An 18,382-nucleotide genomic window follows, 5' to 3' on the forward strand; every position below is an offset into this window, starting at 1 on the left:
GGAAGAGATTGGTTCAATTCCCTGCCTTGATCTTCCTCCCTTGAAAGGCTTATGCCGTGCCCTCCCCCCCCACACCCTTGGTCTCCCCCTACCAGGCACTCATAATGATGGGTGAACTTTTTAGACAGGCAGCACCTGCCACTAGATAAGGATGATGACAGGGGATCTTTGCTCAGGGAGGTTCAGCGTAGGTCATGTCATGCAGGGCATGACTCAAATGATGTAAGGTAAGAAATAGTTTGATGCAATAGGAGGTTATGCAGAACAGACTGCAAAGGAGATCTGGCAAGGCACAGGGGAGAAGATATTGTGTAGGGGTGGTGCATCTCCAAGAGTAACCTCTCTTGAGTAGCCTCTGAATCTCATTGCTTACTTTGGCATTAAAATATGAGCTGTACTTCGGGAATTGATTTCTATGGGCTCGGGAAATAAATCACATAAATTGACCAATGATTTATTTGAATTGGATTTAGAGGAGGAGAAACTAAGGCACACACATTGATATAGCATATCATAATACGAAATTACTCACTGACACATGATATATTGGGTGGAGTCGAACGCAAAATCCCATAAAGGAAGATGCGCTTCTTTGTTGTGGAGAAAAAAAACACAGAGAGTCACAGGGGAATGTGAATGTTCGGGTGGAGAGAAACTCAATCGGAGAGAGAAAGATGTGATTTTTTTCAGTGGCAGAGAAAACAATCGCAAAGGCACATGTAATCAAATCACTGAGGGGTGCTTGTAATTGCCCCCCCCCCAGATTCAGGGAATAGTAACAATATTTAAACAGAAGAAAAAGTCTGGAGAATTTAATTTAAAAAAACCCAGTTAATTTAATTTGTCCATAAAAAGGAATGAATCCTCACATCACATAGACAAAATGTAAATGCAAAAAGACAGTGAAAAGATCACCTGACAACAATCAAGACTCATAAATGGCAATTCTCAAAAATTCATGAATGCCTACAAACACATAAATGTAAAAGGCAAAAAGCATCCAACACACAGCATACACACATGCAAAGGTCTCCTATCAGTTTTGATGTTAAGTACAATTTATAATCTTCTTCATCAGGTGTGTTGTAGGCCAACTATACATTTTTGGCTTTTTGAACATTCGCAATTGTCTAATGAATTGTGTTGTCTTTAAGACATTGATAATATTGGGTAACCAATTTATATTCATATTTGTGTTTGTTATATAATTTGTATTCCCCTGATGAATACGTTTATAAATTGTAATTAACGTCGAAACCAGTCGGTGACCTTTTCAGTGGCCTGAAGATGGAAATATGCAAGAAAAAAAGTCTCCTTTGGTTTGGCCATTTGACTTTCAATACACAATGCTTTGTATTGAGTCTTCCATTCATTTATGTATGCTGCATGTTGGATGTTATTTGGCTTTAATCATGTATGTGTTTGTATGCATTCATGAATTATGAGTCTTGATTTTTGTCAGGTTTTATGATCTTTTCACTGTCTTTTTGCATTTAAATTATGTATATGTGAGATTCATTCCTTTTTATGGACACATTAAATTAATTGTGTTTTTTTTAAATTAGATTATGCAGACTTGTTCTTCTTACCTCTCTTGAGACACCTCCTCCTTCTTGCCCTCCTCTATGGTATCACACTCCTGCTTTGCCACCTCCTTCAGACACTCACCCTGCTAGTCCTCCACATGAGACTGCAGACCTGCCCTTATGATAGCTGTACCTGACGGATACCAGATACTCAGAACCGAGAGACCCAACGCCAGAGGCGGTGGATTAGCCATTATCCACAAAACCAAACTAGCTCTTAGGCTTGCCAACACACTACCTTACCAATCCTGTGAGACCATCACTGCCAAACTTCACCTCTCTAACAACCAGACTCTAACCATACATGTGATCTACAGCCCTCCTGGGCCACTAGGCTCTTTCGAAGATGACTTAAACGGTATCCTAGCTAATAATACCAAAGATCACTCACAAATATTGCTCATGGGCGACCTTAATCTCGGATTTAACGATAATGACAACAAACATGCCCAATCAGTTGATGCTATTCTAAAGGACTATGGCCTGACACAAAAAGTTATCACTCCACAACACACTAAAGGAAGGACCTTAAATTGTGTTGCTGACTTAAACTGCAACATTGCTATTACAAACGCCACACCACAATCTTGGACTGACCATTATCTAATCACCTTCTCTGCCTCTCTGGACCTTAACCGCCCTAATACTATAGTCATGGCACCATCTCTCCCTACGAGGAGCAAAAAGAACATTACAGCAGAAAAGCTAATACCATACCTTTTCCTGACCTTAATAACTCATCCAATAGTACAGATCCCACCTTACTAGTAGAAACCTTTAACTGCACCATGACCAAGGCATTAGACATTATTGCACCGGTCAAAAATCATAAAAGTAAACAGAAATCCCACCTCAATGCATGGTTCACACCCCAATTGAAGGAATTAAGGGTGCAAAAACGAAAGCTACAATCCACTTGGAACCATTCACCCACTGAGGAGAATAAGCTCAAATTAACAAACCTTTCTAAACTGTACAAAAAGGAAATAATTAGCACAAAAAAGAATACATTCAACAATAGAATATCTGAGGCTAAATCAGTCACTAAGGAACTTTTTGCTATCCTTTGAGAAATGGAATCGCCCATACCACAGATTGACAACACTCCCAAGGACAAACTATGGTGTACTGACATTCAGAATGCCTTATCAAATAAAATTACATCCCTCTAAATCAAAATTGCCAAAAAAAGAAAGCCTCACTGCCATTACCAGCCGAGACAATACCCCAACAGCAACCGTCTCCACTCACTCATGACTGCACTACCTTACCCTTCAGCTTCAGGACAGTCTCTACAATTGAAACACAAAAAATCACACTGTCACTCAAACCCTCCAATTGGAAAGGAGATAGCTGCTCACCCCAAATCATAAAGGATGCAGCTAGAGATTTAGCCCCCTTCATCTCTAAGCTCATCAATGCCTCGTTCACGACAAACCTAGTGCCAAACAACCTTAAACACTCCTAGGTGCTCCCATTGCTCAAAAAACAAACTGTAGACCCCTCCATCCCGACTAATTACAGACCTATCACCACGGTCCCCTTTTTACTTAAAATCCTCGACAGAGTAGCATACTTACAAATACAGGACTACCTAGAAGCCAACAACCTACTAGGATCACGTCAGTCTGGATTCCGCCCCCTCCACGGCACAGAAACAGCCTTGATTGACCTTAAGATTCAAATTGACGAGCTAAAGGATAATGGGAACTCAGCTATGCTGCTCCTTCTTGACCGATCGGCAGCTTTTGACCTAGTGGACCACACAGTCTTATGTAACCACCTCAGGTCAGCTGCCTATTTCTAATGTGATGCCATAACCTGGGTTCAATCCTTCTTAGCGAACCGCACCATGAGAGTCTTCTCCCCTCTCGCAGCCGCTGATCCCACTCAAGTCCCCTGCGGTGTACCTCAGGGATCATGCGTCTCCCCCACTATGTATAACATTTTTACTAAGCCCTTGTTTGACAAGTTGGACAGACTGGGTGTCACCTACACTAACTACGCAGATGACACCCAGATCCTCATTCCCCTTTCGGGCAACTTCCTGGAGGACTCGGCCTTAGTAAATAAGATATACCTCCTCATTCAGGCATGGGTGGCATCCCATGGCCTCTGCCTGAATGACAACAAAACAGAGCTCTTAATCCTAGGCTCCGAGACTGCCATTAAAAAACTTGACCCCAGCTATGCCTCCTTCAATATCGACAACAATGACATTAAAGTGGTACCTGCAGTTAAAACCCTTGGCTTCTATCTTGACTCAGCTCTTACCCTCAAGAAGCAAGTCAACTCACTAGCATCATCCTCAGCATATACTTGCAAACTGATCCGAGCTTGTAGACCATTTCTTTCTGAAACTAGCCATATAACCCTAGCCAACGCATTCATACTATCTAGATTGGACTATTGCAACACACTTTATGCGGGCTCTAATAAGTTCATCATAGACAAATTGCAAAAACTCCAAAACAATTCCTTAAGGGCAGCTCTAAATATTCCCAACAGAGATCAGATCTCTGCCTTCAGAAGAAATGTTCACTGGCTCAAGATAAAAGACAGGGTCCTACTCAAAACACGATCCCTCACCTCCAAATGCCTAAACAACATAGAGACCCCATACCTTTCAGAGAGAATAAACAGGAAAACCTCAAACCGGCCCATGAGATCGGCTAACGCCTACACTCTAGAGGTTCCTAGATATAAACTTACCACAGCTGGCGGCTCCAGCTTCCCAGTTATTGCTGCCCAATCCTGGAATGAACTCCCATTAGAGCTCAGAACTGACCAACCCTACCCTAGATTTAGGTGTAAAGTTATAGCTTGGTTATGGACCAATGATGCCTGATTTGAGCTGCGACTGACTCTCCCTCACACCTAGACTGCTCACTCTCCTTGACCACTCGGCCTACCCTACTCCTATTGTATATATTCCATTGTACCACCCTCATGTAGGACCACCTGGTACCCTGTAAATTTGTCACTGAAAATATGATCACTCATTGTAACAATGTATAGATATCTATGCTTGTATATAACTATGTATGAATATAACTACTCTGCAACCAAGCTATTAAGTATCCTTGTAATGCTTGCGCCCAATTACCTAAGGGTCTCCACTGTGCCATATCAAATAAACAAACAAACAAACAAACATCTTCCCTGCCAATAGTGCTCATTCAAGCCTGCAACATTCCCCAGTAAGTGTGTGTCGTTCCACATAGCCACTGCCACCTTCTCCTGCAGTAGCTAGGTAGCTACACACTTTTTAGATATTTCACAAAATTCCATCACCTACATTTGAAAGACTTCCTCCTTTGGTATGGCCCTCTCCAGCAGCTCTAGCTCCTCTTCCACTTCAATTATGGCAAGCCCTCCATTACCAGCTCTTGCTGTCACACCCTCCTCCAATGTCTCAGTATCCTCAGGCAGTACATGCAATAAGGGACAAGCGAGGCCACATACCTCTGGCCTGCACCCACAACTGTTTTAGACAACAAGTGAAGTTCTTCATCTTCGTCGTCTCCCCCTGAAATAATGTTCCTCTTCTACCACTGCCGTGACATTTAAAGTCCCCATCAAAACACACATAACTGTGATGAAGCGTGGGTACCAACACAAAGGATTGATTCTAGGGGCTCAGAAACAGTTGTGAAGTGTTATGTGGTTGACATATACATTTGGAAAGATTCTTAGGACACACACGCACATATGGGATTAGGAAACATTAGAGAATTGTTCTTCTTTATGTTTTGCTCTTTATTTATTAAAGGAGGAAAGGACTCTTTTTTATGTTTTGAGAGAAACAAAGGGAAACATGGAAAAATAACAGGGAAAAGGGCTAGGAAAAGATGGTTTGTCCATTTTTTAAACCTTTTTCACAGAGAAGGTGATTGTAAAATACCTAGCCTATCAAGCACAAAAAAATATCAAAAGGGCCAAAAAGCACAAACCTCAATGCCACAAACACATCAATACACAGCAAAATAACGACCCCTTCACACAACAGTTCTAAGCTTCCGCTGTGAACCACCCTCCTGTAGCTAAACAAAAAACACAAAAGAGCCAAAAGTCAGCCAGCTCTTTTATAGGGCTCAAACCTTTGACTGGCTACTCAAACCCCTTCCCTGAGATTTGATTCTTCCAATTGGCCCATCGGACTACTGTAAGCCTCAAATCCCACCTCAACATTCAAAGCTGAATTTGGCCTTCTGAAAAGCCCACAGAAATCTCGTGGCTGGGTTAAGCAACTGCCAACCTGTTTGAGGGATCAATGAGATGGTTTCCAGGTTTGTTCTGCATGCCATGAGAACAAAAGTATCTATGATCTGCTTATAAAAACTAAACCTGTAGTTCATTAAATAAATGCAATTTAATTTTTACGAAAATGTAATTCAATATTTCGATTTCTTAATACTATTTTTGTAATTTAAATTGCTGAAGCCACTGCTTTTAGTCCTGCTTTAACAAAGCCACTCTTCTAATTACCCTCAGAGAGCCTTCTGCGGACCCCAACAGCCCTGTCAACTATCGTCCCTCTTCTCCACTTCTCAAAATAAATTCTAACACGCTTGTTCTTCAACAGGATCACCAACTGCCTGGAAACTAACACACTTTCCAATCCTTTTCAGTCACAACATCACTTTTGTCACCCTACTAAAACAGTACTGATCCACATTTCAACCTTTCTTACCTTTGCTAAACTCTTCAAGTTATCCTCTTTCCTGATCCTTTGTGATCCGTCTGCTCCCTTGAACATTGTTATTCACCCCTCTCTCCAACCTTGGGAACCCCAACCACTCTTTCGCCATCTCCTGGAATAAAAAAAGCTCATATCCGATCCATCTCCCACCAGGTGTCCCCAATGCTCTATCCATAGCCTTCTACTTTTTACCACCTGTACCTCCTCTCCCTGCAAGCTCATCTTTGCCCTTGAATTCTTCTATCACAAACTTGCTGATCCAAGTCAAATCTTCCTTTCATCTGCAGTTATCCAAGACATATACCTGAAGATCACCAGGTGCCTCTCAGCCATTTGTCACAGGATGTGGATTTGTTGTAGGCCTTTAATGACCCATTTGCTTTCCCAGAACCATGTCACCCTCATTGCATCCCCTTCAGCACTCTTGAGCAGTGATATGGAGTGCTGCAAGGACCAACCTATTTACACCCGAAACATCAGGGAAATCAGTCCTCTCTTCTCCTACCACTCCCCTAAAATCCTCTTCAGAGTGTGTTGTTTAATTGCCTTGACTATTGCACAGCCATCCTCTCTTCTTCTTTATTTTCCTTCTTCATGAAATGTTTACCTCATTACAACCTCCCTGCTCATCATTCACCTCCCCCAGCATCTACATGCCAGATAGCTTCCCATGCACATCCGGTCCCTCTTCAAACTTCTGCTACTTGTATTTAAGTCTATTAATTGACTTGATCACCCACTTGGTTGCATATACCTCCTGCCACTCTCCTGCCTGCACCCTTTCTTCTAGTACCCTTCTCAATCTCTACATCCTGATCCCACCTTGTGGATCATCTCAATTCTGCTCCTTCTCTCCCCTCACCCCATCCACAGGAACTGCGTACCGATTGATATCAGCAACTCAGAGAATATTTAATGCATTTTAGTCAGCCGTAAAGCTTAATCTCCTGAAACTCGTAGGGATCCCCATACTTTTCTGGTACATTCTTGCCCCACCAATGAATCGCTCTCCACTTACAATACTGCATATGTCCTGTAGTGGTCCTGTAGAAACTCCATTATGTTCCCTTGTCTATCTGTATATGTCCCCAGAACATGTCCTGCTCCACACCTCCCATCAACTGGTTTACCGTCCAGTGTTCATAATTCGATACAGAGGCACCCAATGGCATGGTTGCCCTGGCCACAATGTGTATCTCTGTGCAGGTTTCCGGGCAACACACCATGTCCTATGACTACACATACAAATAAAGCATTACATTATTATGTGCTACACCATCACGATTATACAATATAGTTCAGGCACTGTTTTAGCACTGAAACTAAAGTAACTGCACCTGCAGAAACTGTGCTAGGGAATTTGCAGACATACTGCTATTCTGCCTGTAGAACGTTTACAATATAAGTTGGGTCGGTTTGTTAAATAATTGTCTTTAAAACATTTTTAAGAAATCCAAACCTTGTCTACTGTGAACTTATGTTAAAGTGATCGAGAATATCTTGAAAGCGTATTATGTTTACTATAATTATTATGAATTCTTTCTTTTTCGATTTAGGTGCCAAATGTAAACTCTTACTTAAGGTAACATTCCATGAATGAGCTTCATGTCTACTGGAACGCTTATCACAAACCCACTAAGGCAATAAATCATCTCATCTCGGCCATGGCGCAACCAACGAGTGTTAAGAACAACTCTCCCCCGGATGGAGGCTGGGGGTGGATGATTGTGGCCGGCTGCTTCCTGGTTACTGTCTGCACACGAGCTGTTACAAGGTACACAAGTTCATGCAATGACTGTTTCAGATAGTTTGTTGCATGTCCCTCTCCCCTATACTGTGTTAGCCAAAGGTAACATAAAAAGTGTTGCTCCAAAAAAGACTGGATGATACCCTAAACTGTCGGAATCATTTATTTGCAAGCTTTTCTAATCTTCAAATTACTTCACCAGGCATAAGAAGGGAGAATGATGAATGGCAATTCAGAAAAATTCATGAATGCATACAAACACATAAATGTAAAAGGCAAATAACATCCAACATACAGCATACATACATGCAAAGGTCACCAACCGGTTTTTAAGTTAAGTGCAATTTATAATCTTCTGCATCAGGTGTGTTGTAGGACAACTATAGATTTTTTTCTTTTTGAACATTCGCAATTGTCTAATTAATTGTCCATTCATACTTGTGTTGTTATATAATTTGTATTCCCCTGATGAAGATGTTTATAAATTGTGCTTAACGTCGAAACCAGTCAGTGACCTTTGCAGTGGCCTGAAGATGGAAATATAGAAGAAAAAAAGTCTCTTTTGTTTTGGCCATTTGACCTTTAATAGATGATGCTTTGTATTGAGTGTCCCATTCATTTATGTATGCTGTGTCTTGGATGTTATTTACCTTTAATCAGTTATGTGTTTGTATGCATTCATTAATTATGAGTCTTGATTTTTGTCAGGTTTTATGATCTTTGCACTGTCTTTTTGCATTTAAATTATGTATGAGTGAGATTCATTCCTTTTTATGGACATACTAAATTAATTGTGTTTTTTTAAAATTAGATTATGCAGACTTGTTCTTCTTACCTCTCTTGAGACACCTCCTCCTTCTTGCCCTCCTCTATGGTATCACACTCCTGCTTTGCCACCTCCTCCAGACACTCACCCTGCTAGTCCTCCACATGAGACTGCAGACCTGCCCTTATGATAGCTGTACCTGACGGATACCAGATACTCAGAACCGTCTTTTTGCATTTAAATTATGTGTATGTGAGGATTCATTCCTTTTTATGGACACATTACATTTTGTTATATTAAATTCTCCAGACTTGTTCTTCTTAACTCTTTTGAGACACCTCCTCCTTCTTGCCCTCCTCTATGGTATCACACACCTCCTCTACACACTCACCCTGCTAGGTCTCAACATCTTCCCTGCCAATAGTGCTCATTCACCCTGCTACATTCCCCAGTAAGTGTGTGTCGCTCCTCTTAGCCACTACCAAGTCCTCCTGCAGCATCTAGGTAGCTACAAACTTCTCAGATATTTCACAAACTTCCATCACCTCCATTTGAAAGACTTTCTCCTTTGGTATGGCCCTCTCCAACAGATGTAGCTCTTCCTCCATTTCCATTATGGCAAGCCTTCCATTACCAGCTCTGCCTGAGCTCTTGCCTCAGCTCTTGCTGCCACGCCCTCCTCCAATGGCTCAGTATCCTCAGGCAGTACATGGTCAGCAGATTTGTGTGTAATTCGAGTAAAGACACTTTTGCACTCTGTCATTTATATCTTGCCATAGCAATAGTTTTGACTTTGTATAACTCTGGTGGACACTTTACTTATAAACACAACGCTTTCTTTATTTAAAAGAAACATGCATTGTCAAACTAAATAGTTTGACTTTTGTATAGACTCTGTGCTGCATACTTTGCACTCTACCATTTGTATTTTGGCCTGCCAGTCTCTATCTAGACCCTATATGAAATGTCCACCAGTGTTACTAGGTGATGAAGCCATCTCAACAAGGGTTATTTTTAGACCCCGTTGATCATCTGGAATGCTACACCTCATCTATACTATATAGAGTTTATGTCTAGTTCATATAACATTGTTGTACAATTTTCTTTCTGGGCCAACGTGATAAACAAATGTTATATTAATTTTATATAAAAAATATAAACATTTACAAATATTTTTTAATATTAAAAAATATAATTTGTATGTTTTTGTCTATACATTTTAATATACTTTTGTATTTAAAAAAATATTAATTGTGTTATTGATTTTTATAAATTTTTTTATATTAAAAAATATTAATGTGTATATCCATTTTTGTATATGAGCCCTCTGAGGCTTAAGTATCTGTTTAAACCCTTGCTTGCCCGCAACAGCTCCTTTACTTAGAAGCCTTGCAGACCTTGAAGTTAGTTACTTTTGTTTTGTTGCTAGGCCCAACCATGCGTTTGTCACAGGCTGCCCCGGTCGTGTCTCTTACTTTCTCGCTGTAAAACATGAAAGGAAGGGCCAAGCGTTAAAATCTGAGAAGCGAGGCTGCAACTCCCCTCAACGAGGTGATGGAAAGAAATCTGGGGAAAATGCAAAGAGCCTACAGTCTCGGGATCGAGGGAAAATCACAACTTTTTTTCCTGCAAAGAGACAATAAATTGTATAGCCAGGTAGTTCACTTCTGGATTGTTCAACGGCAGGGGCCGGGGCTGATTGTGAGGCAGTGTTTGAAAATGTCGGGTCCACTTCTCCCCAAAGAAGAACCAGGAATCAGCAAAACCCTTTTTACAGTTTGGATCAACCTCGAAACTGAAATGTAAGTGTTTGAAAGAACTAATGAGAGACTGAGCATGTCACATGCTATGTTCAATACTCAAGAGGTGGATACCATCCCAGAAACTACAGATCAGGATACTGACCCTCACTCAGGCACATCAGCTAGGGGAGATAGATCTTCCCTACCCTTTCAAGGTGACAACTAATCCTTCAAGTACACCTCTGACTCGGGAATGAACATGTTTGCAGCTCTGAATATTGTGCTGCAGTATTTAATTTGCGTGTATGATAACGTAGCACTTGAAGTTAGGACAAACTCTGCGTTACTGAATTAAATTAACTCATTATTGTTGGCGGGGGCAGGTAATCCATCTGTAACAACTGCTAAATTGGGCAATACTGGGATGTAGGTATGGGGTGGTATGCTGATGCATGGTGAAGGGCAGATCTCAGCGAATATGGAGTTTAGTTTGGTTGCTCCATTTTAGCACCCTGTATCCTCAGAAAAAGACTTGCCAGTCTGTGGAACGAAGAAGCTATCTGCGGGTATCAATAGGAAGAAATAAAAAAACATTGTCTCTAGGTTGAATACTCGAGACTCACAAAAGTTCTTAAGAACTATTTTACAATCTGCTGACCACTGTGTGCCAAAGGAAAGTGAAATGGAGGTCTTGGCACCAACTACCATTACTATTACATATAGTCCAGGCAGAGTGATGTCTGCTGGAGTATTCATGGATATTGAGCCTTCCTCCCTAATATTCTCATAGAAGCCCACTAAGAATGCTGCCAATGGTATATGTAATGCCTGGTTAAGTAAGAAAAAGAAAAGGAGGAAACCCAAGAAAGCCAATGGAACAGCAGTATCCTGTGTTTCTGACTCCTTGTCTCTCACTCAGGTCAACAGGACTTTTGGCAGTGATTTGAGTCAGCACGGGATAAGAGCCGACCATTCTCAATTTAATGTCTCATTCCATACTGACGCTGATTTGATTAACAAGTGTTAGTCTCCCTGTATGATGGATGTACCTAATATAATGGTACTTCTTTGGTGGGTTTTGTCATGGCAAACGGGAAGGATTGTCATATTCTTTTAAATCGATCAAGAATTCTGACAATTTTGTCTTCAATTCCAGAATTAAGCTCAATTGATTTCTCTGACCTAAAATGTGTTTATGTATTTGATCAATCTTAGAAAGGGAGATGTGATGTACATTTGTGTTCCAAACTAATACAGAAATTAGTAAATGTCCATCAAGAAGACATTGGGCTCCATGGAGGTAGCCATGGAGCTAGCTGCCTCCGTTCCGGGCTCCATTACCGGGTTCCTGCAATGGGGACTTACCGGGTTACTCCGAGATAGGTGGACCAGGTAAATCCTCCATGCAGGAACCCATCCCCATTCCCATTTGAGCCCCCATAGGGCTCAATGGGAATGGGGAGGGAGGTAATAACGGGCAGATTATGTCTAGCCCGTTATTGCCTCCCTCTTCCCCTCGCGGGACCCGGAAAGCATGTCTGGTTTTACCAGGCATGCGATCCGGGTCCCGCGATGGGAAGCTTGTAATCAGCGCTCCCGGAATGAAGGGGGCCGGTGCTGTACCGGCCCCCTTCAATCCGGGAGCGCCAGCCTTATAATGAGGCCCATTCAGTTAAAAGGTTTCAAAAGCTACTACTTAAAACACACTGAAGTAGAAGCCGAGTGTCCCCGAAGGAACTTGATCGCGAAGTGCCATTTTGACAATGATGTCAAGCGATACCAGTATTCCTCAAGTTGGGGGTGGCTTACCACCACCCGTCCAGCAACCACTGTCACTAGACCAGGATTCAAGTAACATTAAAACGAGTATCCTGAGTTGGAACTCGAGAGAATGCAACACATTTTTACATGATTACTTGATTAAGTCTTTGGTCTGTTAGGATTATATTTTGCTTCAAGTAACTTGGCTGACTGACTTTCCAGTGATTGACGGTTTCATATTAAATAAAAAAACATAGCCAAAAAAGGTCCACGTGGAAGACCATTGGGAAGCCTTCTAACTGCTATTAAGATAAGCAAACCAAGCTCACTGCTAAAGTGGAAATGTTCTTCGGATGTTCTATTTGTCACTGAGATCATTGACTCTTGTGATATTAACTCTGTCAATATCTTATTATTAAACATGTATTTTAACTCAACTCGTTCAGACATAGATCTGTTATTAGATGAAAATGAAAATACATTGATGATTCGAGAGACCCGTCATCCAGACTGTCCTAATATTATCATGAGGCTATTACTGTGATTGTGATATTGTGGATGTTGAATTGGATTTATGTGAAGTGGGCAGAGCCATGGCTGTACAAGGGACCCATGTTAGAGGGAAGAGGAGTACCAATGGTAGACTTTGGTCATCTTTTCTATCCAGATGGGGCTTTCTACAAATTAATTTGATGTTTGATGATAGATGGAATCATTTACAGACTTGGTCTAACTCCATAAATCATCGCCCATTGATTTTCTGTTCATGAAAAATATAGATATTGGGGCACTGGTGTCTTTTGATATAGTAAAAACTTTGGTGAGTGACCATGCAATGTTGCCCTTAACTGTAATGGTGAAAGGCAAATGTGGCTTAGATTCCCTCGGGCCCCAGCATCTTTTTGTTAATAGACAGCAGCACAGAGTCACACAGTTTGGGAACTGTAAGAATGTTAATTGTAGTCTACGGATATGGTGGGATAAGTTTTTGTTGGAGGAAAAAAATCCCTATTTCTCTCCCCTCAGAATTTCCATCTTTATTATCTGGATTGGGGAAGGTGGTTATAGAACAAACTTACCCTGCTATTGGTCCATTTCTATTGAGGCCTAGAAATTATTTTGATAATGAAATTAAAAAAGAAAAAAAAATAACTACGAAGATCTGTAAAACTACTAAATAAAGGTTTTAGGACTGTTAGCGATGGAATTGAAATTGCAACAAAATAAACCTGACACAAGCTTATCGTAAGTGGCTCAAATCCCACAGAAATTAACAATATATCTGTAAAAAACAGGTTTTGTTTAAAAAGTGGGTAAGGAAACATAGTCATTCGTTCTGGCATATTTTACATTTTAGTAGTGATTCATAATCTAAGGTGCAATTTTGTTGTGTTTCAAAGAAGCCTGGGTAGGGTATTACTCTAATAAATATAGAGCTAATAAAGATCAAACCTTGAGATTGGAGTTTAATGCACAGGCTGCCCCAATTTGATCCTTTTCCTTCCACAAATTTGATGTCGAAACAGTGATTGGGAGTTTAACAAATTCTAGGGCCAGTGGTCTGGATGGGGTTGCAAACACAATTTATAAGGATGATCCTCCTCTTTAGGCAGACATTTTATTCAACCTTTTTTCACATAGGGCGGCAATGCCCCAGCTCTTGGCAAAAAGCGCTGTTGGTACCAATCTTCAAAAAAAAGGATTGAGAGAGAACCCATAAAGCTATCGTCCTATTTCTCTTATTGACTCTTTGTCAAAAAGTTTTGCCACCTTAATTTTGAGGGAACTAACCTCATGGGCTCAGTCTACTCAGATTTTGAACCTGTTACAAATGGGATTTAGGAAAGGTGTTGGGACTACAATGAGTGCTTCAGTACTTTGTGCATGTATCTCTGACATCGGTGGTACATTTGGGAAATCTCTGTATGTGACTGCAATTGACTTGTCAGCAGCATTTGACAATGTCAATATAACAAGTTTATGGCAAAAACCGACGAACTGGAGCATTAACCCAGCTTTACTACTTATGATTCAGTTGCTTTACACAGACAACTCAACGAAGGTCAGATTGAACACTGTAGGAAACCTGTCTCGAAGTATTTCCTTATTTAAGGGAGTTTATAAGGGTTGCATCTTAGCCCCCACTCTATTTAATCTGTATCTAGCTGATCTGTGGGAGGTGAGTGAGATGTGGGGAGATTGCCCCAAAATTGTCAGAGCTCACAGTGAACATTATGGCGTATACCGACAATCTGATACTGCTGGATTAAACTCTAGCAGGTTTACAACGTCTTTTAGATGGCGTAGAAAGCTATCCTAGCGACAATTACCTGATGATCAATCTGGCAAAATCCTATGTGATGATCTGTATAACCAAACAAGAAACTAAATAATATGTTTGGAAATTGAACAACATTCCAGTTATGAGGGTAAACTCATTGGGCCTCATTACGACCCAGGCGGTAAGTTACCGCCTGGGCCGTGACTTTACCACCATGGCGTAAACTACGTTTACGCCATGGTGGTTGGCGGACTTACCGCCCCATTCCGAGGTTGGCGGGGCGGTAAGTCCCCAATCCCCATTTACCCTTCCCCATTCCCATTTTTGCCCCATAGGGCATAATGGGAGTGGGGAAGGCGTTAATTACGCCACCGTAAATTACGGTGGCGTAATTAACTCCATGGTCCGTTAGCGCCATGGATTTTAACACCTGCTAAAAGCAGGTGTTAAAAGCTCCATGGCGCTAAGGGACCTCGTACTCAGGCGGTAAGGGTCGGCGCTGTTTACGCTGCCGTAAACCCCTTACCGCCTGGGTCGTAATGAGGCCCATTGAGCTATTAGGGTTGCATTATATCTGTATAAACACATTCGAAAAATCATGAAGAGAGCAGGGAGGAAAAGACGCATTCCTGTATTTTTATGATGAAGGTGGTGAAATGCAAATGATGTGCTTATTCTTTACTTCCCCTATTAGAGTTTCACCAACTGAAAGTGACTGCAATTGGTATGTATTGCTGCAAACTGGTTACAATGAAAAGCAGGACTTTTCTGGATCACCTGGAAGGCAAAATCTGGAGATCCACAATGGCTTTTCCAAACTCAGTCCAAATCAGTGTAATTAGATCGAAATTTGGACAAACTTCATGGTTGGCACAGTATGCAAAGCAAAGTGTCTCTCCTCTAAAGAAATGTATGCACTCTGCAAAACCAATACTGGGTTTTTAACTTTATAAGTTACTATTAACAAAGTCGAGCCCAAGTCTTTTTTTAAAACAGTTTCATAGGAGATGTTTGACCTTTTATGAAATGATCGATGTTGACGTTTTAGATTCAGATTATGTACTGAAAAGAATTCAACTCTGGGACATGCAAATGGATTTCAAGTATCTGGGGAGATTGGTGTTGTTTAAAGAAAAACTGAATTTCTACCCCCTATTGATGAACTGAGATAGTACTTATGCGAATTTCTTTCTCCGAATTTTAGAGAACCTCATTTTAGGTTTTGTTTTAATTGTTTACCAACCCTAGAGGTGATTGGTCCTAAGGTAGGTTTACTGAAGGAACCCCCGCAGATGTTGCTTGTGCGGGCAGGCACCGCTGGAATCCCTCTTTCATCTGGTACTCGAATGCCCTGCTTTTTTGAGAGGATCGTGGATCGGGGTCCTTTTATTCATTCAACCACTCAGGTCTTCACTAACTGTTTATGGGGTAGATTAATGCTAACTTCTAATCAATCTCTCATATTAGCCTTGGGCAAATTATTGGAAAGTGTCTCTTCTGCACTTAAAATGTTAATGAAGGTGGGAGAATATGATCTGAGCGTGGTTTGGAAGGTCTTAAAGCACTGTAGCGAATGGTAATTTATTGAGGGACACTTTGAAGAATGTCCTGGTTGCTTGGGAATTAACTTTCTGTCAGTTTGAAACTGAAATGGTTTTACTCTTAATTTAGAAGTGAAATGGTTTTACTTCTTTTATATTTCTAAATTTCATATACTGAAACTGATTTCTACACATTATTTGTATGCCAATGTTCAAATTCTTCTTGACAATAGTGTCAAAGTTTCTTACACTTAATAAATAAAACTTACAATTTCTCATAAAGAAAACAAATATATATTTATAGATGTTTATATACATTTGCATATTAAACATATTAATTTGTATATTAATTTTCATATACATTTTATGTAAACAAGATATCAAAATGTTTGATATCTGAGGGGGCGCTGTTGCGCACTGAAGTAATGGCTGCCTAGTCCAAGGAGCTCTGATCCAACACCAATCATGGTGAATTTTAATCCTGTTTTGAAGCCACCTACAAACTGAAAACATATGTGTGCTAATACCGGGAGGTCCCAGGAACATCATACGAAAATCCCAGAAGAAAACGGAAAGGTGCAGCTGAGAAAACCCATGAAAACTAAACACCGGGTCTGTGAAGCAACGCGGGCCACCTGGGGGAACCAGGTGATGTGGTGCTCACGACTGCTGGTGGAGCCCCGCTGCAAGTCGTAAGGGGGAGGTGCTGCGGGACAACAACGGCGCCAGCCTCGCTGCGCAGTTCACAGCCTGGCTGAAACTGAAGTGCTACGGAACCTGTGGAGGAGAAACTAACAGCTGGCAGCAGTATTCCAAATATATTAGCAAACCCCCCGTTTGACACCCTACTGGATAGCTGGTTGGAACCACCCCAGAACGGATCTACGCCCTGCGCCTAGACGGGCTGGCCCGGCGGTCTGAAAGACACAGCGGAGCCTGGGCATAGCCCATTGCTCGTGACTGTGCTGGTGCGAGGTGCTGGGAGAGGCGTGCAGTGTCCAGCCGCCCGTGGGTCTGAATTACTGAAGAGGTCGGCCACGGCCTGGAGGTAAGCCCAGTGTCGGGATGGAGGGCTAGACGTGACCCGGCCCCCATAGTTTCATCGAGCCAAATTGGGGACCTCTGCTCCGCAATATACCTTGGGTGCATCTGCACCCCCCCTCAAACGCACAGTGCTGCGGCTGTGTGCCGGATTGGTGACTGTTAGTGCGGCCCATGTGCCGAATTCTGGCAGAGTGACCTAATGTTATGTTATGTTACTTTGGATTTATATAGCGCCTTATTTACCATTGGTATGGTCTCAAGGCGCTGGTATGTTGAACGCCCCCGGGTACCTACCTAACATGGAGGAAGCACCAGCACGCGTTACACTGAAGAGGGCAAACACAGCATAGGGCTAATAACACCTATCGCCATATTGGGAAAGCTGAGCCATATAGTCTGAAACATTACGGTGCAAACACCAGTCAAATAACCCTTATCCCCCGATGCTTGAGGGGCAAACAGAGTGTGGTTGGGAAAAATTGTTGGAGTCAAGATGGGAACCGGCATGCTTGATCGTTGATCAAACCCCCTCTACCAAGTTCTGATACGGGCTGAGGCATAGCCCGACTACATATCTGAAGTATCAGATTGGGTCAGGCGGTACACCTGATTCAGGGCACATCGAGGCCCAGTGCTTTGAGATGACCCAATACCACTAAGAAAGCTCCTCTGTACATTAATTCAGATATTCCTAACTTGGCATGTGCAACCCTGGGCTACACACTGAGACTGCTCACTGTGGGGAACACAGGTCAGAACTGGATACTCCCGCCCTATTCACATACAAATCTTTCATAATCACTCGCCAGTGAGCAAACAGTCCCTAGCTGGATGCCGAATTGAATTGCTGATAGACCCTCGCCTTGTGGGGTGGGAGTGCAGCACAGACTGGACACTCGAGACGGAAAGCACAGCACAATGAAGCAACGGCGGGAAATGCAGAGAGTGTGGAGAGACTATGGCACACAGATCTCAGAACTAAGGGCAACTAGAGAGGGTGACACAGATGCATGGGAAGGATACGATCTGGCACACATATAATAAGTACCAAACGGCCAAACGACGTGGGAGAACACAGTCCACTCCTTCAATCAGAAAACGGAGACGGGGTGCCTTCAGACCTGGACAAGTAGGACACACCGCTCATCTCCATACAGGATCACTGGGCACTCATAAAAGACACAAACCTCCCAATATGGGCACACATTCAGA

General features: G+C 42.0%; 1 protein-coding gene across 3 annotated transcripts in view; it reads left to right on the forward strand.

Moving 5' to 3' along the window:
- The window catches only part of SLC16A12 (solute carrier family 16 member 12), an 867,838-nt gene that overhangs the window by 590,887 nt on the left and 258,569 nt on the right, over positions 1-18,382 (forward strand). For all 3 annotated transcript variants that reach the window (XM_069611325.1, XM_069611324.1, XM_069611326.1), the window contains one exon: positions 7,845-8,062. In XM_069611325.1, the coding sequence (XP_069467426.1) occupies positions 7,881-8,062 (182 nt within the window). In that variant the 5' untranslated portion in view covers positions 7,845-7,880. The remainder of the gene's footprint in view (positions 1-7,844; positions 8,063-18,382) is intronic.

This window comes from Ambystoma mexicanum, chromosome 8 (genome assembly GCF_040938575.1).
Source record: "Ambystoma mexicanum isolate Mex_15411 chromosome 8, UKY_AmexF1_1, whole genome shotgun sequence".
In the NCBI taxonomy this organism is placed as follows: domain Eukaryota; kingdom Metazoa; phylum Chordata; class Amphibia; order Caudata; family Ambystomatidae; genus Ambystoma; species Ambystoma mexicanum.